This window comes from Epinephelus lanceolatus, chromosome 4, assembly GCF_041903045.1.
Source record: "Epinephelus lanceolatus isolate andai-2023 chromosome 4, ASM4190304v1, whole genome shotgun sequence".
Taxonomy (NCBI): Eukaryota; Metazoa; Chordata; class Actinopteri; order Perciformes; family Serranidae; genus Epinephelus; species Epinephelus lanceolatus.
The window spans coordinates 34025298-34052825 of NC_135737.1; the positions used below are offsets into that span (position 1 = coordinate 34025298).

At 43.6% G+C, this 27528-nt stretch overlaps 1 protein-coding gene across 2 annotated transcripts in view; it reads left to right on the top strand.

Annotated features, from left to right (window-relative positions):
- sphkap (SPHK1 interactor, AKAP domain containing) overlaps positions 1–27528 on the top strand; it is a 48370-nt gene that overhangs the window by 19660 nt on the left and 1182 nt on the right. Inside the window, exons 4-11 of one of the 2 annotated variants that reach the window (XM_033631300.2) lie at positions 6502–6561; positions 6941–7081; positions 10938–11208; positions 12209–15566; positions 17174–17335; positions 18356–18439; positions 20984–21033; positions 21537–21721. In XM_033631300.2, the coding sequence (XP_033487191.1) occupies positions 6502–6561; positions 6941–7081; positions 10938–11208; positions 12209–15566; positions 17174–17335; positions 18356–18439; positions 20984–21033; positions 21537–21721 (4311 nt within the window). The remainder of the gene's footprint in view (positions 1–6501; positions 6562–6940; positions 7082–10937; positions 11209–12208; positions 15567–17173; positions 17336–18355; positions 18440–20983; positions 21034–21536; positions 21722–27528) is intronic. The other variant, XM_033631301.2, reaches the window with a different exon arrangement.

The following is a 27528-nucleotide window of genomic DNA, read 5'->3' on the forward strand; positions in this document are numbered from 1 at the left end:
GTTCCGCCAATATGTCTACCCTACGAGGCGGAAAATTGGGCACCTCGAATCAACTTGCCAATCTGGCTCAGTGTCTTAACTTTTGCAGCTTGCCAAAAAAAAAGGCCCAACATTCACCGAAAATCTGGCAGTGTAAAAGGGGCTTATATGAGAAGCATTTTGTCCGTGTATTTGTGCACACTACTGTCAGAATGAGGCAAATGCAAATTAGTTCACTCACACATTGGTAGGGACCATTCTGTCCTCCCAAAATATTGGAAGGTGTGGCAGTTATACAGGAATCTATATTGGGGGCATGTTTCAGTATCTTGGAGGCATGTCCTTCTGTCTGTTGGGGGGAAGTTTCCTGTATTGGTGAATCTGTTTTATGGAGGGCAATCTCCTTTATGAATGCAGCTGTTGGTTGTAAATTGGGGTCAGAGTTTTAGTATGTTATAAAAGTCTGTACATTATGAGGGCTGACAGAGAACACTTGGGTCTTCTGGTCATGCTGCAAGTATTAAAGACACTAGATTCCTCACATGGAGGATTTCTGGTCGCTGGGTATTCTTAAATTAATGTGAATTTTGTCTGTCAGTAACACCTACAACCCTCCATCTTTTAATAAAACAAACAAAAACTACAAACTACAAAAATACATTTAAGGGTCCAGAAAAGTTCGTAAGAAGACCTTTGTGTTTGATTGTTCAAGGCCAAGTATGAAGTCTCCAAGTTTAATCATAGTCAGCAATAACATTGAAAGGACACAACTGCAGTAATTATCCTCCTTGTTATATTGTTTAGGGAACAAAAACACTAAGGCAACTAACCATAGTAGTTTTAATTCCCTTTAAGGACAAGTCAAGATGCCCTCTGTGTTACCTTGCAGACATGTTTAAACTAAAACATGCTCTATTCCTCTACTGCCAGTTGCCCCTGAGGCTGCTTCCAGATTTCCCTCCTGTAACGGTTATTACTGTCCAGTTTGGTCTTAGCGGTCCGTCAGCACAGGTGGTCGGAGTCACCCTGAGTTTCTCTTTGGTTGGATGGGTGATGTTGAGCACAGCTGTAGAGCTGCATGGGTTGGGAAACTAGTGAAGTGAGGAGATATGGAGAGACACCCAGATTTCTACTTCAGCCAGTGGTGACACATGTAAAGCTGTGTGTATTGCGCTGGTTGTTTGAATTTCTTAAAATAATACATACTAGTCCATACCCATTGGTAGCTTTGTCACCTTCTACCTATGCCAATCCTCAATGCCTATGTGCAGTTTCACATAGATTGACCACGTCAGTGAGTAGAAAAACGTGGGACAGACAGAATGACTGACTGACAGAATGACACACTGACAGTTTCCGTGATTATGTACAGCATACCATACCATGACTTAGTCATACCAAAAATTAGAAAAAAAAGAAAACATTGGGCCACAGGGGGAGCCACAGCAATCGGTCGCATTTTAGCCATTTTTAAGCATTTTTCTGTTGTTATAGCGCCACCCAGTTGCCAATTAGAGTTAAATTTCTCCAGTCACCTTGAGGCGTCCTGTTCTACATATCTACCAAGTTTAGTAAAAATCGATAGGGCGGTTAGGCCTAGATAAGAAATTAGCTCTCTAGCGCCCCCATTTTGTTTGATGGGGTCAATAATGGAGGGGTCCCCTCAGATTATGTGTGGTCATATGCCTACAAAGTTGCGTGGTGATCGGTGAAACCCTTGAGATGTTATACAACTTTATGTGATGAGCCACGCCCTCCGCAATATTCAATGCCTTATAGAAGCTCAGTTTTAGTAAGTTTTCCAACTTTTGCCAAGAGGGAACTTTAGATATTGGTCCTTAGATTATGTTCACCGTGTTTCATGCAGATCGGTCAAACGTCCTAGGAAGAAATCGATTTTAAGTGTTTTTCAAAAAATTCAAAATGGCGGAAAATCTATATAACCGGAAGTTATGGGTTCTTGAGGCAAATTTGTTCCTCATGAGGAGAGGCATGTCTGTGCAAAGTTTCATGTCTCTACGACATACAGGGCATGAGATATGCCCATTCAAAGTTTGCAATTTCAGTCGGTTGCTATAGTGCTCCCCTTTTGGCCAATTGATGTAATATTGCTTCATTCGCATCCTCCCATGACCCTCTACCACTGTGCTAAATTTCACATGGACTGACCAAGTCAGTGAGGAGAAAAACGTGGAACAGAGACACAGATAGAGTTTTCGTCATTATATAGTAAGATGATATATATTATTAGCGTCATTATTAGCGAAGCATCATGATCTTGTACTGCTGTAATAAAATTATAATGAGGATATTTGGCTTTGACCCCGACTACAGTCCTTAATCTTAAAGGGGACCTGTTATGCTTTTCTTTAATGTGATCTGAGTTTTAAATAATGAGGTAAATGTATGTAAAAGTAATCTCTGTGAGCAAAATGAAACAACATTGTCATTCCTTAAGTTGCAGGAGAATCTGAAAAACTCTGAAACTTCGACAAACACCACATCCCTGTGCATTCAACAATAGTAGCACACTGAGACAGAAGCTTGGTCCACCCTAAGGACAAAACACCCAAGCATAAGCAGTGTTTGCAGGTCAGTGCAGTCAGGAATGCACAGATTTGTACTTTGGGGAAGCAAAACAACCAGCACAGGAGAGCCAGCTCCTCAGGTCAAGATTCTGTTTCCAATGTTTTTTCTACTTTGGATGCAAGCGGACGTCAGCTTGGGACGAATTTCTTTATAAAGCCATATGCTGCAGGCATTACTACAGATTTACACTGATGTATGTAGCTACATGCTAACATCAAGGAAACGTTCTCCCTGATTTTGTGTAATATTCCTGCTGGGATATGTCAGGCTGTGAAGATTTTGGTTTGAGAACCGCAAATGCTGACCAATTAGAGCAGGCGCTAAAACAGAGCATCTCAGGCAGAGGCTGAATACAGGTGTGCCAGCACAAACAATATGAAGAAAATACTGTAATGTGTTTTTTGAACATTAAAGCATGTAAACATGTTCTAGTAGTAACCCAAAATACAACTATGAACCTGAAAATTAGCATACTGGGTCCCCTTAAATGATAGTATAATCAGTACTTTACAGTGGATCACATGATTACTTTTATGTGAAAGGTGTAGTTCGTAACGATGTATCCAGGACTCTGCAAGCTTTACAATATCTTGAAGTTCATCGTTTTGGTTTTTGAGCCTGCAACTTAGCTGTTATGGTTCAGTCTTATCACTCCCATAGCGAGCGTTGTTTCCAGTTGCAGCTGTTTTGGCAATTAAGCTCTAAAGAACAACGATGTGCTACCTGCTGAGCACCACACAGCAAACAGACAAAGTTAGTGACTATAGCTGGTGAACACAGTGGAACATTTAGCAGCTAACAAGCCAGATATTTCTCTCGAGTGTGGTGGAGACCAAACCAGGAGTTAAAGAAGTTCGAATATTTATCATACATTTATCAAGTGGACAGAGACATGACTCCAATTACGCCCTGTATCTGCTGCAACTGTTGGCTAACAGTTCACAGCTTGTTTCTGCTGCCCCCAAGTGGTCAAACAATCAGTTATTGCAGGTGTAACTGTGTTGCTTTAGTTGTCTAAACTTTAAACGAAAAAGATCAGTGATGAGTCAACCCTACTCCTCCTGACAGTGTTAAGACCAGCTGTCTCTCTCCTCTGGAGCACTATTCACGCCCTTCAGTGTATCACCACACTTCCATGGTATCAATTTATCCACACACACATCGAACTATTATTTTCACCCTCTCTGTCTCTGTATTTGTTTTTCTCTCGCCCTCTTTGTATTTCTCAACTATTGTTTACATGGTCAGTCCTTCGAAGACAGGCTGATGCACAAGCGCTCGTCGTTCTTGTATGTCTGATAGAATCAGAGCGTGTCCCTGGGCTCGTCTCACATATGGCCCCATAGATGACTAGACGGTCCTCTGCCGTCCCAAATTTAGAACAACTGCCTCTCGGCTCTTACCGTCTGATGGGGTTAAATTACTTCAACCCTTCTCAAGGTCAAAATCGTGGATCATTCGCCTCGCTTTTCCTCAAACTGTGTGTTATCTGCAGGCGATGTGTTGGCAGGCGGGGGAAGGTGTCTTTGCAGTTTTTTCTGGGATGATTTCCAATATTGGTGCGAGCGAATACTGCCGAGGTGCTCCTGAGCAAGGGCGCCAAACCTCTTATTTATATTTTGTGGTGTTTATAGAAAAGTAAAATTTTGTTAAATACCAAATTAGAACTCTGTAGGCTGGTGCTTGTTCATGCTTTCTAGTGTAGAAGAGAAGCCATGAGGGGATTCTTTGCTTTAGCACATTAGCATTTAGATAAAGGGCAGATATCTGCATCCAGATACAGAACAAAATAAAATTCAAAATTATTATTCCGTGCTGTCAAAAACACAAACAATAGCATGTACGAACTCTTGAATTATTAAAAAACAGAATTTAAAGGCCATATTTTTATCAACTGAGGTCAGCAAGTGGCAAAATCAGGCTATTGTCTTTGGCTTCAATAAATGATGTAGAATAATCTCATGTCCTGTGTGTATGCAGTTGACATTTAACAGCTATTCTGGCAAAAAGGTCCTCATCACACTCGGTAAAGTGATCTGAACAACAGACAAGCAAATGAACAAACTGTTTTGGTGTGTTGGAGCTTCTGGTATTCAGGTAAATGTTATAGGTGACACATGCCATCCATGAAGGGCAAAGGAGATGAAAAAAATGTATGGTTTGATCAGGGTGAGACAGGGAAACCTTTTCAAATATTCTGTCGTTGTCAGCTGTGATTGACATCCCATTTTTTATACTCGACTGACTGGTTGGAGGTGAGGGGGACATTGGCTTGTTTTGAATGTGCCGCATTACCACTTTAGCTGAAGGACATTTTGTTGCTCCCTTGTATCGTACCCTCCTAATCTGAGCTCTTACTTTCATAGAGGACGCCCAGATTATCTTCTAAAGGAAGGGAAATATGCAAAGTGCAGAATTATGGTTTAATTTTGAAATATAAATTCTTTAGTATTTTCAAGGGTGCAGGTTTCATTTCAACTTAGGGGGACACATTGGAATTGGGGGCTTTAGGGTCCTCTGCCAAAAAATTTTGAGTGTCAAACCCTTCATTCACCTGCATTCTGGTGAATTTTTGTGCAAAAATGTATGGTTTAAATGTTCAGTTAAGTCAAAACAAAAGTCCACTGCTGTTTATGTTTTTATTGGGGAGAACAAATGCATATGTTCTAAATACCAAGGTGGATGTGTCCCCTGCATTTCTCCTAAAATCTACACCAGTGAGTATATTGACCTATTTGTTCACTTTCAAATCTGCAGCAAGAGAGCAGACAGACATGACATGGTTTTAAAAGAAGAAGTAGTAAAGAGCACACAATGCACAGATACTGACACTAGATCTATTGTGGCGTCTATACCTTGACATGACTTTCTGGATATGAATCTTGTTGAGTAGAACACAGATGAAAGAAGAAAAAGATGAAAATCATGGAAAATATATGCTATCTCACAAGCGCTGAGGCTGTTTAGAAGCCTAGCTCGATGAAAGAAGCACGCCTCAGGTAGATCAAGGGAAATTATTTCAAACAACGATGTGTGTCAAGATGTGATTATTTGAAACTATATATATTTTTCGCAGGTCTAGAGAGGGAAAAAAGGGGGAAGATAGCAGCAGGCAGAGCAGATATGGAGGTGGTAGAGGTAAAAGAGAGACAGCGGGATTCCACCTGTGCGTGTTTCGCATTGAAAAGATTGAGACTGCTTCACTGACTCACATCAGGTTTGATTAGCAACGACAAGCATGGTAGCATTCAGTTAGACATATAGCAAAATTTATGTGATCGTGACTGAGACTCAAATATGCCACTTCTCCCAAAGCACACAGACGTGCTGCTGGTGACGTGCTTTATCCATTTAGCCACACAAGGCTAACTTGGCTCTGCCAACTCAGATGAGAGGCTGTTCGCTGCAGAGTCAAACAGCAGCCAGCGGACAGTCCCAGACTCCCAGCACTGACAAGAGGACTCCATCACACACCATAAAACCTGCAGCCAGAGGCAAAGGTGGGTGAGATGGGAGGAGAAGGAGGCAGAGGGTGTGACAGCAGCACAGTGAAGGAGTGGAGACAAAGGAAGAGGAAAGCGGAAAGAGAGAGACAGAGACGGAAAGCAAATCATTGCTGATGTACACCCGCTGTTAGCAGCCCATGAGAGACAAGACACTACAAAGGGCTCTGCCAATAAGGGACAGTGTCTTACAGTGGTTATTCAGGCGCAACAGACGGCTGCTGTAGTTGAGTCATGAGGAAAGCTATCATTCTGTCTGGTTTGTAGGGTTTGTGCATTGGGAAAGACAAAGCAGTAACTTCTTCTTTGCAGCACTCTCACATCAGACATCTGGGACACTTTGTACCCTACTCCTGCTCAGCTTCTGTGGCATAATCACCCCTATTCACACTGTCACTTTAATGTCTTGTCCTCCTTTTGTCCCTCTCAGATCTGTTTTGTAAATCTGGACGCTCAGAAAACGGACTATCGAGATGACAAAAGCATCAAGGTGAGAATGATTCTTTCCCTCCTCCAGCCCTTTATATTTCCCAGCCACTTTTCATCTCCCAGTAACCCTACTCTCTGTATTTGACATATAATCATATAATCATTGGCTCAGTTGCCATGGATTCAAAATCATTACCCAGAATTAGAGGGTTGATTTGTTTAAATAATATGGAGCCTTTTGCAGCTGGTGGTGGCAGTGGTGAGCGATCAATAAGCATCCCACATCGCTCAAGACTTCTCACAGGAAGAGTTTCATGTGTCTCTGAGTTGGAACCACAGGGAACACATTAGGCCCACTTTTGAAATCCGTAGAAGAAAAGCTTTTTGTTTTTTGAATTTGACCATCTAGCATTGTCTCTGTGCTCGGCATGTCTCCACAGAAATTGGCATCGGTGTCTCCAGACCTGCCAAAGCTCGTCGAATTGCTGAATGTCCACCAGCCGAAAGAAAATGAGATCCTACTGCTCGGTGGCCTAGAAGCCCCAGATACTTGCCAAACCCACCCACTCTCCCCCTCTCAGGTAAGTTTGCGGTGATGCCTTCAAATCCTTGCAAGTATTTTCAGCCTTTGAATTTGATGTCCAGGAGTGCGAGGCAGAGAGTGCAAGCTGTTCCTCTGTACAGCAATTTTGTGTGATTAGATTTGAACCTTTTGTGCTGGGAAAAATCCACCGGTGGAACCTCATTCATTTTATCTAGTAATTTTCTTCCCGTTCACTCCAATGAAAACATTTCATCCTCTGCAGCATAGAACCACATTTCGAGCCAACAACAATGGATGACTTGCATGAAAACCATTTTACATTTTTTATTCAACTTTTTGAAGCTCAACAAATACATCATTATATAAAACCACTTTGGCCACTTTCATGCACTCTGGTTATGTTCACCCGTCCAGCACTTCTGGTCTACAGTCACCCAAAAACTCTCCTCCATTTTGGACTGCAGGATACCATTATCTCCCAACCTGTGCTTAATTGGTGACCTGATGACAATTGACCTCCCAAACAGCCACTGCAACTCTCTTCTTGTAGCTCTCGCCATCGCCAAGAAAACAATCCTAGTCAACTGGAAAGATAAACAGACCCTCAACATCAACCATTGGCTGAATCTCCTTGTAGAACATATTTCGCTGGAGAAAATATCTGCTGGCCACAGAAACCAATTAACATACTTTACAGAAAAATGGTCACCATTTATTCACTCACTAAACGTGTCTGTATAGTGCCACTCAGCCTGTGAGCATATGCCACCTGTACATATAAATATTACAACTTAAGAAAGACTGTTGTGTAATATGTAACGTGTCTCTGTTAATGATGTAACCCCTAATCCCTCTATCTCTCTCACCACAATACACCACAGCGGTTCATCAGAACTCAAGGTCTTAAGCATGTGTTAGGTGCACCTTCTTCCCCTTGAATCCGGGCCTGCTCCCTGGCTCTGTGGGGGATTGCGGGGCCGGGCGGTTTCCCCTGGGGGCGGGTGCGTCTGGACTGCTCGCCCTGTGTGCCTGGGCGGGGCGGGGTCTCCTCGTGCTCCCTGGGCCTGGGGCGGTGTGGCCGGTCCCCCCTGGGGGGCTGTTTCCACCCCTGGTGGTGCGGGGTGGGTGGGCTCCTCCCCCGGGGGGGGCCTGGCGTGGGGGCTGGGTGCTGCCCGCGGGGGGTGTTCTGGTGCTGCACAGTGTGGGCCTGCCTGTTGGTGTGCGGCCACCGGTAGGGGGCGGGTCGGATGGGCTGGGGATCCGGCTTTGGGTCTGTGGCGGTCTGGGGGGGTACTGGCGGGGTTGCGGGTTGGTCTGTGCTCCTGCGCGTCGGGGTTCGGGGGGGCTGGGTGGGGCCCGTCGTCCGTGCACCCTGGTGGCGCGCCTTGTCCTTCTTCTGGGGGCTGATTTGCTGCGGGCGGTGTGGCCCAGGTCGGGACCACTGCGGGGGCCTGACGCTGCAGTTGCCAGGGGGGCGGGGTTAGGTAGGGGCCTGTTGGGTTTCCTTGGGGCCCGCCTGGCCCGCTGTCCATGTGCGCTGGGGGCCTCGCGGCGCCGGGGTCTGGTTGGCGCCACCTCCTAACCCCTCCCATCCATCCCTCCAGCCCTCGAGCCGGGCCTACACTGGCCTGGCCTCCTAAACCACATTTAGTTCACTCACCACACATTGCACAGTTTTAATGCACCACATACACTCACTCTTCGAGGTGCAGACCACGGATGGATTGGGGGGCTTCATAATGGGGCAGGCTATGGGACAGTGGTGTCCGGTAGCCCTCCATGCTGCCCCCCGGCCCATCCTTATCTGTTCTCCAATTTTAAAGCACCACATACACCTACATCTTGGGGGACAGATGGGAACAGGTTCCAGGTGCCTTATGGCTGCACGGGCTGCAGGACAGCAGTGTGCTGTAGCCATCAGCCTTGCCCCCACCTGTCTCCTATGTCCCTCAATTTTAATGCACCACATCACACTTATGGGCACTCACATTCACATTCATGGTGTAGGGTTAATGTTTCTCCATCAGGGATCGGAGAATCATAGTAAGAGGGGGGGTGGTGGGTTTACACACACTGTAGATACGCATGGCGTGGCTAGTGGGGCCCGGCCCTCCTGGGCTGAGGGTTGGAGCCAGGGAGCCCATTTACATCATGGTGGTGTGGCTGGGTTCCCGGTGTCTGGGGGGTCCCGTGGCCCTGTGGCGGGTGGGCCGGGTGGCGCCCTGGGGACTCTGTGGGTTCCTGCCGGGGTTCTGCCTCCTGACTGGCTGTGGTTTATGGGCCCTCTGCTATGGGGTCCCGATGGGCGATTGACTGCTCGTGGCGGTCCGCTCTCTCCTGTGTGTTGGTGGGGGCCCGTCCTGGGGGGTTCGGGCGGGTGGCCCTTCGCGGTCCCCTGGTTCCCGATGCGCCGGGGACATATGCCTTGCAGTATCACCGCCTCCTTGCCTCCCTCGTCCGCCCGGGCCAGGGTGGGCTCTCATTACTGTCCGGTCCGGCGTCTGCTGGTGGCCGGCGCCTGGTGCGGGCCCGTCCGGTGCGGTGCTGGTTCTCTCCCCGGGGGCGGTGCCGGGCCTCCGCGCCTGGCTCCTTGGGTTGGGGGCGGTCCCTGGGTGCGTCCGTGGGTGGGGGCGGGCGGGTGGTCAGGGGCGGGTGGTGGTTGGGGGGGGGTGGGGGCGGTCCACGTTGGGCAGTGGGTGGGCGGGCCCTCCTGCCCCGCCTGTCTGGGGTGTGTCTCTGGCTCTCTGGGGGTGCCGGCCTTCGCTGCCCTGGGTCCTTGGGCCTGGGTGGTGTCCTGCGGCCTCTGCGGCTCCCTGGTCTTGGGATCTGGGCGCTCCTGCGGTCTTGGGGTGCCATACCGCCCCCCTTCCCCCGCAGGGCTGGCCCTGGACCCTGGTGATGGTTTTCATAAACACATTGGGAGGGTTCAAATACACACATGCATGTTCGATACTTCAGCTCCGTGACGCATCGCAAAGAACCGATGGGATCACTCCAAAGGGGCCCACTTGCTTCTCAAACCTACCACACCGCGCTGGCAACTCTTCTCTGCAATTGGGCTTTCCCCCTCCACCAAGACTCTCACATTTTTGGTGTTCAGTATAGACTTCTCTTTTGTTTTTGTTTTTCAGTACAGTATAGTAGACATGTATATGTTTATTTTCGATAATCTGCATGGAGCACAACCACCTCAAGGTCACAATACATCAGCTACACTGCCTGTTTCTCCCCTGTTTTTTTTTTTCGTTTGTTTGTTTATTTGTTTGTTTTTCCTCCTTCTTCTCCGCATGCACTGTCACTATATAACTCAGGACTTAAGCACCTGCCCCCTCCCCCTTGCTTGTTTCCTTACTTTCCCCCTGACACACTTTGGTGTATCACGGCCCTCTCTGACTCATATTAGGAAGTTTTTCCAATAAAGGCTGATAGGCTAGTCTCCAGGTAGGGTGGGTGACGGTCACAACCACGCATTATGGGTATTAAATACTTGACTGCAAGATTAACAGTGCATCAATCTTCACAAGAAGCTTACACCCTTTAGTGGCGCTAAGCTATGAAGACCAATGCAGACAAGTATTAAAAACAAAACAAAACAAAAAAAAAAAAACACTGTTTGAATCAATAAATGGCCCGAGGAGCCTGCACAGACAATTAAACTTGCATGAGCAGATTCAATGAGTTATTGAAGAAAAGGAAAGGAAAAGAAAACAGGCATGAGAGCAACATAAATTCACTGAGTCCAAAGGTTTAAGATTTTTATAATATATCTTATATTTTGTGACTGTATCTACAGTCAAGTGGTGTATGCATGTAGAACTTTATGATGTGTATGTATGTATGTATGTGTCTCTGTGTGCACATGCATAAAAGGTATCTGTACATGTTCCATTCAGGGCGGGCAGCAGCAGCAGAGAAGTACAGGTGTGTGCCTGGTTCAGTGTTCAGGGCAGAGACGCTCCACCCAACCTGGCAACATCATCTTTGAGATCAACAAGTTCCTGATTGGTCTCCAGTGGGGGAAGGAACGACAGCTTCAGCAGGGCCGAGCAGCCAGGCAGCGGCTTGATGACGACACCAATCGCTCCATCTCGTCCATAGAAGAAGACTTCCTGACTGCCTCAGAACACCTTGGGGATGACAGCGAGGACGACGGTTTCAGAAATGGTGAGCTTTATTACCTCCACCATAGAGGTTTTTCTTTTCAGCCACGTTTGTTGGTCGGGTATTTCAACTCCTGTGTAGCAAAAAAACCTCACAGTGTTCCTGTGATACATTTGCATTCACTTGCAGCTTGAGTCAGCATGCTGTCCATTCAAAACCTGACAGAAAATTTTAACCACATACTGTGCAACATGAAGTGGCTGTTCCAAAACATGTTTTGATCTTTCTTGAGCAACTAAGAAAAATGAGAACCTAAAAGTTTGATCCTGATTTTAAAGTCACCACCATCATCCCCATTCATAACAATAGAGCTTTATTCTAATAACAGCTGTGTTTACAATGTTTGTAGTGTTGAGGCATGATTGGCTCATTGTTTGTTAGGTCTTAGCCTATCAGATGATATAAAAGTGGAAGTGATAGTCCTATTAAATCACTCCTCACACATAGACACTGTAGAATTTAAAGGCCAGCAATATACTTTTAGTGCAAAGTAAGATGAAAGGTGAAAAGTAACATTGACAAAGTTAAAAAATATGTTGAGTACTCTGACATTATTGCTGACATTGAACTAAAACTCAGTATGTTATATTGCATTTGTCTTTATTGATCAGACATCAAGTTTAAAAAAGAAATATTAAATTGAATTAATCCTTCATTTCCTCCTGGATTTGCAGCAACATTACAGAGGCAGTTGTGCAGCAAGCACTGGAAGATTTCTATACCCATTGAAAATGTATAACACAAGAAAGAATGTATTTATTGCTTTTGTGTTTCCCCAGTGATGAATGAAATGTTAGATGGAAATAATTCTCTTGACTTTTGTCCAAGGGGAAATTGAATGGAACAAACAAGACATAACTCGGCTCCACTATTCAGTGAGGGGTAAAACAGGGTAATGTCCTACTCTTGCTGCGACACTTAGGAAACTGATGGAGCTGCTTTCTAATCAGTGCGAACATGTTTCACTCCCTGTCTCTCTCTGTTTTTCTCTGTCTCTTCACAGAACCAGAGAGTGGTGACCTGGCAGAGAGCTTGGCGGAGGTTGCACAGAAACACTGTGTCAGACTTGCCTGTCAGAGGGGACAGCTGGCCCATCATCAGAGCAGGGAGGATGGTGAGGTGAAAAGGGAAGGGCATCGGCAGGCAAGCCTCCATACTAAGGAATCAGCTGGTCACTATGCCACAAATCTGGCCGAGTCTGTACTGCAAGATGCCTTCATACGCCTCTCTCAAGACGAAACCTCTTTTGTCTCTGAGGCTGCTGTCAGTGTGTCCCTGTCTAGTCGTCCTTCCAGCGCTACTGGTCCTTCAAAGACCAAACAGCCTTCCCAGCAGCGCACCTGCTCTTTTGAACTCCCCAAGATTGTCATTGTTCAAAGCCCAGACAGTTCTGATGGGGCTGCAGAATGGCCAGAGACCCACGTGTCTCATGTGCCTGACCAGGATATCACTGCCAAAGCCAGAGAGATGCCAGAGAATGGGACACAGGCTCACGTCCCCCACCACAATGGTGGATACCCGTCTAAACACGTAGAGGTGGCTTTGGCCTGTGCAGCCAGTGTCATTGGCACCATTACCAACCCACAGCTGACAGAGCAGCTTGCCATGGATTCAGCCTCAGAGGAAGACACGGAGGAGGACCTGCAGGAACCAGAGGAGAGAAGTGACTACTCCTTCTCTTCAGCTATATGTGGCATGGCTCAGGTAGCTGGTGCTGTAGCCGCTGTGGAGCTAACAGAGGAGTCAGGGGAGTGTGCCGATTCTGATGCCGATTCTGCTGAAGCCTACACAGCGTCCTGTGGTCTGATGTCTGCTGCCGAAGCCTCTGCAGCCATCACGCTGCACTGCAGTGTGGCAGAAGGTACCAGTGTTGAAGCATTTCGTGCCAACATTGCAGAGGTGCTACACAGGGAAGCAGCTGAGGTGCTGACTCAGCCGCAAGGCTACAGGAGTGTAGCCCACCTGCTGGAGGCAACGCATAACAAGATAGTAGATGGCATTACTTGTCCAAAAAAGTCCTACATGGATGAAAGAGAGGTGGATGACCTAATAAATGAGGTGGCAGACAGCCTATTCAAGCATGCTTTAGAGAAAGCAAAAAAGAAAAAAGAACTGGAGGGTACTGGAAAAGATACTCCAGGACTTCAAGTGTTTCTGCAGGACAGTGTTAACACTTTGCTGTTTGATATCCTTTGTCTGACACAAAAGAAAATCAGTCACATCTCTCAGTGTGACCAAGGGTCATTTGAGACTCAAGAGGGTGATACTTGTGCTAGGGAGCCTGCTACCACCAAGGAGAGCAAGGATCCATTAAGTCAGTTACAGTGCTTAGTCGGCCATGGTCAGTCCACTAATAGTGAGAGCCACAGCGGCATACTACACTGCACTAATAAGCTTACCATGGCTCCTGGGCTGAAGGAGAAATATGCGCTTGAGGAAAGTGATCTCATTGCATCTTCCTCCACAGCACACAGCAGAGAGCAAAGACAAAGTCAGTCTAAATCCACCTCCTTGCCTGCCAAAGACTACTCTGACCACCAGCAGATCCAGCAGGGCAGTGGTGCCATCAGAGAACCCTTGAGTGAAATCCAAGTTCATAGCACAGACAGGAGGGGGCGATTAGTGACCGGCAGTGACAGCAGACAGGCCTCCCTCACACCCCAGTCCTCCCTAAACTCATGCAGTTCTCTGCTTTCTTGGAGAATGGATTCAGAGTCCAGGACACCGATTACTTGCTATGCTGACGATTTGGCTGCTACAGTGGTATCTATGGCCACAGAATTGGCAGCTATCTGCCTGGAAAACAACACTGGGAAACAACCCTGGTTCTGTTCCCTAAAAGGGACGTCTGCTGAAGGGCCAGAAGCCTACTTGCTCCCTGCTTGCCGCACAGTCCTCAGGAGGAAAGAGGCTCAGGCCAGCAGTGCTGCCTCTAAGAAACACCGTGCCCCACGCCTCAGTGAGATTAAGAGGAAAACTGAGGAGCAACCAGAATTGATGGAGCGGCTGGTGAACCGGGTGGTGGACGAATCTGTAAACCTAGATGAGCCGCAGGACCCATTTGCCCTTTTTGCCTCTGAAGTCACGGCCAGGATCATGAACTGCCCTGAGCTTAATGTGGTGGATACCTCCAAAACAGGCCAACCACGAAGCAGGTTGCAGTGTGAGAGGTGGAGCCGTGGGAAAGCATCTAGTTATGAGAGCATTCCAGAAGAAGATCCAGACCCCTCAGGCACACCCAACACACTGGGCCTCGGCAGTCGGTTAGGTCAGAACTTGAGCCGTGGTAGCTCAATCTCTAAGCAGTCCAGCTGTGAGAGCATCACAGACGAGTTCTCACGGTTCATGGTAAACCAGATGGAGACAGAGGGCAGGGGCTTTGACCTTCTGCTAGACTACTACGCAGGAAAAAATGCCAGCAGCATTCTGACTGCAGCTGTACAACAGGCTGCATCAAAGAAGAATGGTCACCTTAATGTCAGGGCCTCATCCTGCTTGTCCAAACAGTCTAGTACGGAGAGCATCACAGAGGAGTTCTACAGGTTTATGCTTCAGGACATGGACAAGGAAAACAGAGAGTATGGCATCGCCAAGACTAAAGAGTGGAGCAACAGCCTGTTCCCCCCTTCTCCAAGAACACCCTTCTGTATACGACAGTCCTCTGTCCCAGACCGGCGCTCCTCAGACTCTCGACTGACTGTCAACTCACCCATTAAAGCCAACTCTTTTGACGGATTTGCCCGCAATGTGCATGGAGACACGCTGAATATCTTCCCCACCAACTCAGTGTCAGCCACAGGACTGTGTAAGTCAGACTCCTGTCTCTATCAAAGAGGCAAGACTGACCAAATTACTGATATGCTGATTCATGAGACCTGGTCAAGCTCCATTGAGTCTTTGATGAGAAAGAACAAGATCATTGCCGATCCAGAGGACAGTATTGAGCTGGAGGCTGCAGGAGACTCCCAGCCCCATGTGCAGCAGTTTGCCAATCGTCTGGCAGCTGACATTGTAGATATTGGCAAGTCTGCTTTGGGGGGCCAGCAAGATGTAACTGGGGGTGCATCTGGGTCGCTCCCACAGCCGCACATGCCTGTTGGTGAAAGAAGGAGGGGGTTCAAGCAATCACATCTAAGCTGTAGTCGGAGTAGGTCGAGCCAGGAGCAAACTGGTATTGGAATAGGGTCTGGTGACAGCAGTGCACCCTGCATGAGGGGCCCCAGAGATGTGCCACTGATCCACATCGAGGGAGATCAGAGAGAAGAAGAGACTCATTTAAGGACAGGAGGAGGACCTCAGGAAACAACCCCAGAAATGTCAGCTACCAAGCGTACAGAGAGAACTACAGCCAACTGCAGCAGGTAGTACAATCTTCTCAGTTGTTCTGTGTGAGAGTCAGACCTCTCCTTTAGGCAGAAACTTTTTTATAGCCCAGCACTAGAAAAATACTGTAGATGAAAAGTAGAGATTAATCTGTCTGACAAGAGTAAGAGTGAGGAATGAGAAATCACATGGTTATTCTTGAGGTAAACATTAAAGGCTGTCTAAGAAAATTATAAACAAATGAAGTCCAGGCCCTCCAACTGTCCAAGCTGTTTTTAGAGATTTTCTGATCAAAGAGTGGCAGGTACACAGACGATCTATTCACTGTGAAAAGTGATCTATTTTAGCGGTGTGTGAGGTTTGACAAACCTTTGGCTAGACTGTGACTCACGCTGTCTGGGTGATGAACTGTGTGTGCAGAAAGCTTTTAGTGGCTTCATCTTTTATCTACTGCGGGGCTGTTTGACTCACCTTGATCAGTACAAGCTGCACTCACACTTGGCTTACCCACTAAAACCACAAGACACTCAATGGGTGTTTAGATTACATCGACACAACTTAAATACCAAAGAATTTGTGTGTCACTTCAGATTAAAGCTTGCTTGAGGGAAGTAGTTTGGCAGCAGGTTAGCTGAAGAACAGTGTTTATATGGAGTCAGTTCATTTGGAATACCATACCATATTACACATGTTTGGTCTTACGTATCTAATTTAAAGTGGACTGACATTTTAGCAAGACAGGCAAGGTGGCAAAAATCACTCTAATTCCAAAGACTCAAAGTGGCCTTTTGGAGAGAGCAGGAGAGCGTAGACTCTCCCAGAAGACATTTTAGTGGATATTCTGGGGGTAATGAAGACTGGAGCGGTTCATAGTGTGTCTCAGGCTGGAACCAAATGAACCAGCTGAAAATGTATAAGTGGAAAGAGCTGCTAATGTTCAAGATAGGTACACAGAGGGAAGTGAAAATATAATATCCATATACAGGAAATCAGCTGGTCCTTTACGGAGTGTTTGAAAGACATTCAGACCCTCAAAATAAGACTTGTTTAATAGTGAATGAGAGGAAAACAGCTGAAAGGCTCCCGGGCCTCAGGAGAGTCACAAGACACGCTCCTCTACACTTTACAATACATGTAATCCAGGAACAAGTGGAGTGCATCTGTTTGTCCCTTGTGTGAGAGTGGAACTCAATCACTCGCCTAGTCAATAAAACCTGATTTCCCTCTGGAATTGTCGAGGATGGCAGCCCTCAATCATCTGATTATGACTTAATTTAATCAGTTTCCTGAGAAACACTGAAAATCCAACCGTGTCGCTAGGGAGTGCAGTTTGCGGATGCATTAAAGATATTGAAATGAATTAGCTGTCTTCTATGTGGTGCGTAGTTATTTTAAAGTCCAAAGGCTTGTCATTTGTTTGAAGTTACTGTACTGTATTGTATGTATGTATCATTTTTTAGAGCCGCAACTGTCCCGATAGTGCCTTCACTTCTTAAAATGCATTTTAGAAAACTCAAGTGTTGACATGAATGGTGAACAGAGGAATGACACTGGGAAAACAGCCAAAGCAACCACACATTGCAGCAGACATTGTGCACAACTATTCGATGGGCATTCCCACCATCTTGCGATTTGCTCTCCCCAGCAGTGAGAGGGACAGGCCAGCTGTGGCGGTGGCTGCAGTAGTGAAGAGCGACAAGCGTTCTATGAGTGCTAGCAGTGAAGAGAGCATGGGGAGCTGGTCCCATATAACCCCCGAGGATGACCCCCACGAGGAGACCAGTAGTTTTATCCAGCTGAGCGAGGGGTCAGTAACCGTTGCTCCTTGATACTGCTCCAAACGCTGCTGCTCCCACCCTCACCCCACTCTCATTGGCCCATTGCTACTGACACTTGTGCTCTCTTGTGCCAATGCCAATGTACTCCCTGCTGCTGCAATATCCACGCCTGCTGAGGCGGTGTATGGCAGAGAGCTCACTCCACAAAGCCCTCTCCATAGCTCGCACACAGGGCTAGACCCTGCCTGCACCCCCACACACAACTACCTGCAGTAGTAGGCTGCAGTGGTATGAGACTGTGACCTCTTACATCAAAAGCCTCTAGTTCAAAACATTTGCTACACCATTTTCTGCTTCATCAAATTCTCATTCGTTTGAGCCAACCACACCAACTTTTTCAACTTTGAGTCACTGCTCTGTGCTTACAATAAGCTAACAGTAGAAATGGCCCTGCTTTAATTTGCCTTAAAACAATGTAAATGCTATGATTATGGATCCATGATATTTTAAACACCAATGTAAGCATTATTAACCTGCATATTAAAATGCATTTATGTCTAAAGACACTGATATGTGTGGATAAGAGAGGAAAGGGGAAGCTCTTCACTGTGGCAGTGATGTAGGATACTTGCCCTCTGCTTAATTAACTGCAGTAGTAGTTGTCTGCACCACCATAACACTCGCTGCTCCTCGCAACCTTTCCATCTACCTGCTTACTTTAACTTCACCTCATTCCCCGATCCATGTTGTGACACGAGGGCACGGCTGCCTGCCCTGCCTGTCCACCCCTACCCGCCTAAACTGCCTCCAGATCTCCTCATCTTCATATCCAGACAGGCTTGCTGCTGGACAAAAAATCACCAGCTCTCCCGCCTTGAGCGTCCGACTCCGCTGCAGCTGCTATTTATATGTTAATCACCAGCTAATGAACAACATGACCTGCATCGCTGCGCCTGGTTATTGTTCTCTTCACAAGTCAACGATCATGTTGGATGTCTCGAGACAACATGTGAATGACGCTATCTGTTGTGTTTTTTATTGGTTAACAGGAACGGAACCAGCAGCGCATCCAGCGTAGGCCTGGCAGACCTGGATGCTTTTTCTGACATGCCCACTCAGAGCACAGTAATCAGGTAACTGTCACTGTCATAGGTGCTGAAATATTTCTCATTAATATGTCTCTCTGATACCCATAATGACATTTTTTTCTAATAAGACAGAAAATCAGTGGATGGGAAATTGCTTTTTCTTATTTTCTCACCTACACAGCAATCCGGTGTCGTGTGACCATGACAGGCTGCTGGACTAATTCTCATGCAAATAACTTGTGATTGATGGTATAGCTAATTACATACTTGTCATTCTAGCACACATAATAATGTGCAGTTTAATAGACATAAAATCTGCTCCAGTCTGCTGCATTTCATCTCTTCTATCTAGATATCCATCTCAACTGTAACATATAAAACACCACAGGTTAGCAGTGTATTATATATGCTTACATTAAAGGAACAGTGCGGCATTTTTGGGAACATGCTCATTACGCTTGCGTATTATCTTTTTTTTTTGTATATCTTCATGTCTTCCTGAGATTTCACAGGGGTATACCCTATATGACAGTATTTGTGTGCGATGCCTCATACCTGCACACCCTTCAACCATCCAACCACCCACCCCTGACCGGCAATTTTGCTGTGTTCCAAAAGCTCTCAGTAGCCCTTTTTAAATAGGAATTGTGCAAATTTGCAGGAAAGCCCAATCAGTCTTCGTTGAGCATTGGCAGTATAAAAACAAAATCGGGGAGTGCAGCAAAATGCGCCTTTTTCAGGGCAATGGGGGGCGTGAGCAAGTAACAAAACGTGTAGCTCAGTGTGTGACGTAAACAGTTTCGTACTCCGAGGGAAGCCGCGGCTGGTCAGTCCTTCGGCGATTCTCATAAGTTGGCCCGTCCTTCACCGTTCTTGTCATCTGACAGTTAATGGCCTCTTCCTTTGCAAGGGCAAGGAGGGTGCGCAATTCCTTGTCTCCCCAGTTGCTCATCTTTACAGTGTCTGTCAGGTTTGTGTTTCCCTCTTGCTACTAGCTGCTCATTCCTGCTATCAGCTGTTTCCTGTTAGTCCACCGCCAGTGGGTCGCACATGCGGCGTCATCAGCAGCTCCTCCCACAAGTCATCAACAGCCCCTCCCGTGGCGGAAGGGCACCTCGTTATGTCTACCCTACGAGGCGGAAAATTGGGTACCTCGGATCAACTCGGCAATCTCTGTGCGTCTGAATGCCCGCAGCTTGCCTGCAAAACAGCCCAACATTCGCCAAAAATCTGTTAGTGTAAAAGGGGCTGTAGCTTTTTCAGTCTAATAAATAAAAAGAAATGCCATAAAAGGAAAGATTCTTACACCTATTTATCTGAATAAACAGAGAAATACAACACCTTTTGAACTTTCTGTCATCAAACTGAAGCCCTGTTTCCACCAAACACTGTCAGTATTGTACCTTTGGAACCAGAAGTAACTCTTCAGACATTGCACCTAGACTCTAGCGTTTCCACCACAAAGAGTACCCTTAAATGTGGGTGGTGGTGTTGTCACTCACTGCTCCATCCAGCACTCACTGTATTTCCTCATCACTGTAGAACGTCTGTACTTTGTTTATCGTCCGCAGAACGAGGCTGCACGCCAACATTTTCAGAACAAAACAGAACAGTCTGCAGTGAGAGACACTCTCCATGGGATATTTCTACATTTAGTACTTCTCATGCAAGCGCAGCCGGCTGCACCCCCTGAAGTAGTACACTGCTCTAACAATCACCAGCTATGATTTGTTCGCAATAAACCCTTAATTCACCAGGTTAGATGTAAAAAATATGTTGTTTGCCCGGTGCTTTCTCTGCCATTGTGGGTTCTTTACAGTCCTGTAACGTTATCCCCACCACTCATATTAGCCACGTTTTTCAGCTCAGCTGGTTGGTCCACCTGTAGAGATAACCTCTGGTCGTATGTTGTGTGCACTACATACAATACATTCTCAATACAGCCTTTCCATATGAGTTTAATAGAAAGATGAGCATCTATATTTTTGTCGGTATTGAAAATTGTTCATGGCGGCATGGTGGTGTGGTGGTTAGCACTGTCGCCTCACAGCAAGAAGATTTCTGGTTCGATCCCTGGTGCGGGAGCCCTTCTGTGTGGAGTTTGCATGTTCTCCCCCTGTCAGCGAGGGTTTTCTCCGGGTACTCCGGCTTCCTCCCACAGTCCAAAGACATGCAGGTTAATTGGTGACTCTAAATTGTCCGTAGGTGTGAATGTGAGTGTGAATGGTTGTCTGTCTCTATGCGTCAGCCCTGTGATAATCTGGTGACCTGTCCAGGGTGTACCCTGCCTCTCACCCAATGTCAGCTGGGATAGACTCCAGCCCCTCCACGACCCTCAAGAGGATACGCGGTTAGAAAATGGATGGATGAAAATTATTCTGTCCGGGACTTCTGTTTCCAGTTTATGCTAAGCTAAGCTAAGCTAACTAACTGTTGGTTTCTTATTCACAATGCAGACATAAAAGTGGCGCTGATTTTTTCATCTAGCTGTTGGCAAAAAAGTGAATAAGCTCCCAAGATGTTGAATGACTCCTTGAAGTGACATTATGTATTACTGTAACCTACAATTGGTACTGTTTTCTCTCACAGTGAGGAGACAGAAAAAGAGCATCAAGCAGGAACAAAGGAAAATGTCTTCGGTAAGTGTCGTGATGGATTCTCATGTCATCTCAGTGTTATCAACTCCTAAATTATTCACCTTATTCGTCAGCTTTAACATCTCTACTAACCAAAAGCTGTTGAGTGACTCAACCTACAGTATGTGCTGGGTCTGTGATTAATCCCTCAAATGGATGTGCTTGAATGGAGGCGATTCTCCTCTCTGAATTAAAGATGTTCATCAATAATTGAAAAGGGCCCATCGTTCCAGAAGTGTCTCAACACAAAGTTCATATTTGTTTAATGACTTGCACTTCAACAAAGATTATCTTAAGCAAAACTGAGCCCAGGATGTTTCTGTTTTATGAAACTGCAAAGGTTTGGCACGTTGCATTAATACAGTGCTTTAATGGTGCAGACAGCATGGTTAACATTTAAGGTGTGTTATGTGGGAACAAAGAATTCAGTTGTAGTCACACTTGATGCTTCACAAGAAAAACAAAGCAAAAGCAGTAGTGCATTCCTGTCACCTTTGATTTTTCAGAGAGCAGTTCGGCAAGGACGGCAGGTGGCAGTAGCAACCTCAGGGTGCTGTTGGTGGTCAACTGTGACCTTGAGCCTGAGTGTGTGGACTCAGAGCTGAGAGTGGCCCTGCAGTGGATCGCTGCCTCCGAGCTGGGGCTTCCTGCGCTCTACTTCAGGAAGTCCAAAGAGAAGAGGATTGCAAAGGTAGGCACAGCTGTCCAATCAAAAAAATGAAAATGGGGACTCATTTTTCTCTCAGATTGTTGCTGATTGTATGGTTTTCTGTGCTAATTATATCTCAGTTGCAGGGCTGATTTTAGAGATACTGAGGTTATGAGTCCCCCCAAATGCACACACAAAAAGATGATACGCTTTATGTAAAGTGTATGATTTGACCTTTTAGATAATATTTTAGCAATTGTTACAGGGTCTTCAAAATATTAAAGTTGATAAACATTTTAGCAGCAATTAAGGCCCTTGAAAAGTATTTAAGGGCCTTAAAGCTTTTTTCAGTATTTGCTTGAGTTTGCATACATTTCACCGTTGTGTTGGTGTGTGATGGAATTCATTTTAGTTTATTTATGAAGTCTTGCTAGATTTGAACCAAGAATAGAGCCAATCTCTGGAAATAACCATGAGGCGTAATGTTACTGCTCTGTGTTGGAAGGAAATAAGTGTAGCCTCGATGAGGAGGCTCCACCTCTCATTAGACCTGTCAATAAGAAGAACAGCAAAGAAAAATTTAATTTCAATGACTGTGTTGCATCATTAAGGGTTCCTCAACAACACTAATACCGCTGTGATTGTGAAACTGCTACACTCAGCTGTGGCTATTCATAGCATCCATACCACTAATTCATCACATGTACCTGTAAAGTTTATTTTAATGTTCATTTTTATGACATACTATACAATGACTTTTTCATGACATTGTAATGACATACTATATTATGACTCTTTTTCAGATAATATATTATGACATTTTTTTATAACATACTATATTCTGACTTTTTTTTAACATACTGTACTGTGACCATTTTTCTGATTTTTGTGACATACTATACTGACTTTTTTATTTTCATGACATACTATACCATCACTTACTGTACTATAACTTTTTTTTTTAACAAACTATACTGTGACCATTTTTCTTATTTTTTTGACATACTCTACTATGACTTTTTGTTAGCACACTATACGCATACTATACATAGTATGTAGAATAGTATATTACATGTATATATACATGTAATATACTATTCTACATACTATGTAGAATAGTATATTACATGTATATATATATATATATATATATGCAGTACAGGCCAAAAGTTTGGACGCACCTTCTGATTCAATGCGTTTTCTTTATTTTCATGACTATTTACATTGTAGATTCTCACTGAAGGCATCAAAACTATGAATGAACACATGTGGAGTTATGTACTTAACAAAAAAAGGTGAAATAACTGAAAACATGTTTTATATTCTAGTTTCTTCAAAATAGCCACCCTTTGCTCTGATTACTGCTTTGCACACTCTTGGCATTCTCTCGATGAGCTTCAAGAGGTAGTCACCTGAAATGGTTTTCCAACAGTCTTGAAGGAGTTCCCAGAGATGTTTAGCACTTGTTGGCCCCTTTGCCTTCACTCTGCGGTCCAGCTCACCCCAAACCATCTCGATTGGGTTCAGGTCATCTGCCGCAGCACTCCATCACTCTCCTTCTTGGTCAAATAGCCCTTACACAGCCTGGAGGTGTGTTTGGGGTCATTGACCTGTTGAAAAATAAATGATCATCCAACTAAACGCAAACCGGATGGAATGGCATGTCGCTGCAGGATGCTGTGGTAGCCATGCTGGTTCAGTGTGCCTTCAATTTTGAATAAATCCCCAACAGTGTCACCAGCAAAACACCCCCACACCGTCACACCTCCTCCTCCATGCTTCACAGTGGGAACCAGGCATGTGGAATCCATCCGTTCACCTTTTCTGCGTCTCACAAAGACACGGCGGTTGGAACCAAAGATCTCAAATTTGGACTCATCAGACCAAAGCACAAATTTCCACTGGTCTAATGTCCATTCCTTGTGTTTCTTGGCCCAAACAAATCTCTTCTGCTTGTTGCCTCTCCTTAGCAGTGGTTTCCTAGCAGCTATTTGACCATGAAGGCCTGATTCGCGCAGTCTCCTCTTAACAGTTGTTCTAGAGATGGGTCTGCTGCTAGAACTCTGTGTGGCATTCATCTGGTCTCTGATCTGAGCTGAACTTGCGATTTCTGAGGCTGGTGACTCGGATGAACTTATCCTCAGAAGCAGAGGTGACTTTTGGTCTTCCTTTCCTGGGTCGGTCCTCATGTGTGCCAGTTTCGTTGTAGCGCTTGATGGTTTTTGCGACTCCACTTGGGGACACATTTAAAGTTTTTGCAATTTTCCGGACTGACTGACCTTCGTTTCTTAAAGTAATGATGGCCACTCGTTTTTCTTTAGTTAGCTGATTGGTTCTTGCCATAATATGAATTTTAACAGTTGTCCAATAGGGCTGTCGGCTGTGTATTAACCTGACTTCTGCACAACACAACTGATGGTCCCAACCCCATTGATAAAGCAAGAAATTCCACTAATTAACCCTGATAAGGCACACCTGTGCAGTGGAAACCATTTCAGGTGACTACCTCTTGAAGCTCATCGAGAGAATGCCAAGAGTGTGCAAAGCAGTAATCAGAGCAAAGGGTGGCTATTTCGAAGAAACTAGAATATAAAACATGTTTTCAGTTATTTCACCTTTTTTTGTTAAGTACATAACTCCACATGTGTTCATTCATAGTTTTGATGCCTTCAGTGAGAATCTACAATGTAAATAGTCATGAAAACAAAGAAAACGCATTGAATGAGGAGGTGTGTCCAAACTTTTGGCCTGTACTGTATATATATATATATATATATACACACAAAGTTGGAAAACTTACTAAAACTGAGCTTCTATAAGGCAATGAATATTGCGGAGGGCGTGGCTCATCACATAAAGGTGTATAACATCTCAAGGGTTTCACCGATCACCACACAACTTTGTAGGCATATGACCACACATAATCTGAGGGGACCCCTCCATTATTGACCCCATCAAACAAAATGGGGGTGCTAGAGAGCTAATTTCTTATCTAGGCCTAACCACCATATCGATTTTTATTAAACTTGGTAGATATGTTGAACAGGACGCCTCAAGGTGACTGGAGAAATTTAACTCTAATTGGCAACTGGGTGGCGATGTAACAACAGAAAAATGCTTAAAAATGGCTAAAATCGCTGTGGCTCCTCCTGTGGCCCAGTGTTTTGTTTTTATTTTGTTTTTTCTAATTTTTGGTATGACTAAGTCATGGTATGGTATGCTGTACATATGCACAGAAACTGTCAGTGTGTCATTCTGTCAGTCATTCTGTCTGTCCCACGTTTTTCTACTCACTGACGTGGTCAATCTATGTGAAACTGCACATAGGCATTGAGGATTGGCATAGGTAGAAGGTGACAAAGCTACCAATGGGTATGGACTAGTGTATACAATTATAGTATATAGTATAGACATTATACTATGACTTGTTTATTTTATTGGCATAGTAAAGTAAGACTTTTTTTTTTTAACTTATGACTTTTTTTATAAAAGTGATAGTATAGTATGTTAAAAAAAGTCATAGTATAGTATGTTAAAAAAAAGTCAAGTATAGTATGTTGAAAAAAGTCAAGTATAATATGTTAAAAAGTCATAGTATGTTAAAAAGTCATAGTATAGTATGTTAAAAAAGTCATAGTATGTTAAAAAAAAGTCATAGTATAATATGTTAAAAAAGTCAAGTATAGTATGTTAAAAAGTCATAGTATAGTATGTTAAAAAAGTCATAGTATAATATGTTAAAAAAGTCAAGTATAATATGTTAAAAAGTCATAGTATGTTAAAAAGTCATAGTATAGTATGTTTAAAAAAGTCATAGTATAGTATGTTAAAAAAGTCATAGTATAGTATGTTAAAAAGTCATAGTATAGTATGTTTAAAAAAGTCATAGTATAGTATGTTAAAAAGTCATAGTATAGTATGTTAAAAAAGTCATAGTATAATATGTTAAAAAAGTCAAGTATAGTATGTTAAAAAAGTCATAGTATAGTATGTTAAAAAAGTCATAGTATGTTAAAAAAAGTCATAGTATAATATGTTAAAAAAGTCAAGTATAGTATGTTAAAAAGTCATAGTATAGTATGTTTAAAAAAGTCAAGTATAGTATGTTAAAAAGTCATAGTATAGTATGTTTAAAAAAGTCATAGTATAGTATGTTAAAAAAGTCAAGTATAGTATGTTAAAAAAGTCATAGTATAATATGTTAAAAAAGTCAAGTATAGTATGTTAAAAAAGTCATAGTATAGTATGTTTAAAAAAGTCAAGTATAGTATGTTAAAAAGTCATAGTATAGTATGTTTAAAAAAGTCATAGTATAGTATGTTAAAAAAGTCATAGTATAGTATGTTAAAAAGTCATAGTATAGTATGTTTAAAAAAGTCATAGTATAGTATGTTAAAAAGTCATAGTATAGTATGTTAAAAAAGTCATAGTATAATATGTTAAAAAAGTCAAGTATAGTATGTTAAAAAAGTCATAGTATAGTATGTTAAAAAAGTCATAGTATGTTAAAAAAAGTCATAGTATAATATGTTAAAAAAGTCAAGTATAGTATGTTAAAAAGTCATAGTATAGTATGTTTAAAAAAGTCAAGTATAGTATGTTAAAAAGTCATAGTATAGTATGTTTAAAAAAGTCATAGTATAGTATGTTAAAAAAGTCAAGTATAGTATGTTAAAAAAGTCATAGTATAATATGTTAAAAAAGTCAAGTATAGTATGTTAAAAAAGTCATAGTATAGTATGTTTAAAAAAGTCAAGTATAGTATGTTAAAAAGTCATAGTATAGTATGTTTAAAAAAGTCATAGTATAGTATGTTAAAAAAGTCATAGTATAGTATGTTAAAAAGTCATAGTATAGTATGTTTAAAAAAGTCATAGTATAGTATGTTAAAAAGTCATAGTATAGTATGTTAAAAAAGTCAAGTATAGTATGTTAAAGTCACAGTATAGTATGTTAAAAAAAAGTCATTGTACAGTATGTTAAAAAAGTCATAGTATAATATGGTAAAAAAAAGTCTTAGTATAGTATGGTTAAAAAAAAAAGTCATAGTATAGTACATTAAAAAAAAAGTCAGTATAGTACGGTAGAAAAAGTCACAGTATGGTATGTTTAAAAAAAAAACATAGTATAGCATGTCATAAAAATGAAAAAAAGTCAGAGCATAGTATGGTAAAAATAAAAAAAAGTCGTTGTATAGTGTGTTAAAAAAAGTCATGTTATATTATGTCATAAAAATGAAAATAAAAGTCAAAGCATGGTTCGTTAAAAAAATCATAGTATTGTATGTTTAAAAAAAGTCATAGTATAGTATTTTTTTTAAAAAAAGTCATAGATACTATGGTGTTACGGCTGTGTATGTGTTCTGTGCTGCTGTCCCTTCTCCCTCCCTTGTAGAACTGAGCAGGTGTGCTGCATTAGTTAACGAGGTGCAGCGCACCTGGCATGGAGGAGGTGGTATAAAGAGTCGTGCCAGCAGCAAAGGACAGAGGCTCTGGTGTGGAGACTGCTGGTCCTGCTGCCTCTCACCGTGGGATTTTTGTTGTTTTGTTGCTTGTTTTAATTCTAATAAATCCCATGGACTTGAGTGTTTTAAAGGTGTTCATGTGATTATTTTGGGTCAGTGTTGGAGTTTTGTTCGCCCCTTTTTCATATTTATTGCATACTTTTTCATGAGAATTCAAAGTGGTGATGAAGTCTTAAACTTTATTAAAATGGTCTTAATAGGTAGGAAATATATCTTCAGGATTTCAGCTATTTATTGGGATCCTGTAGGAGACAGTAATTCATACTGTACATTTTACCGTGAGGAAAAAAGTGGTGAGGTTGATGACCATGTGTATATATAGTTG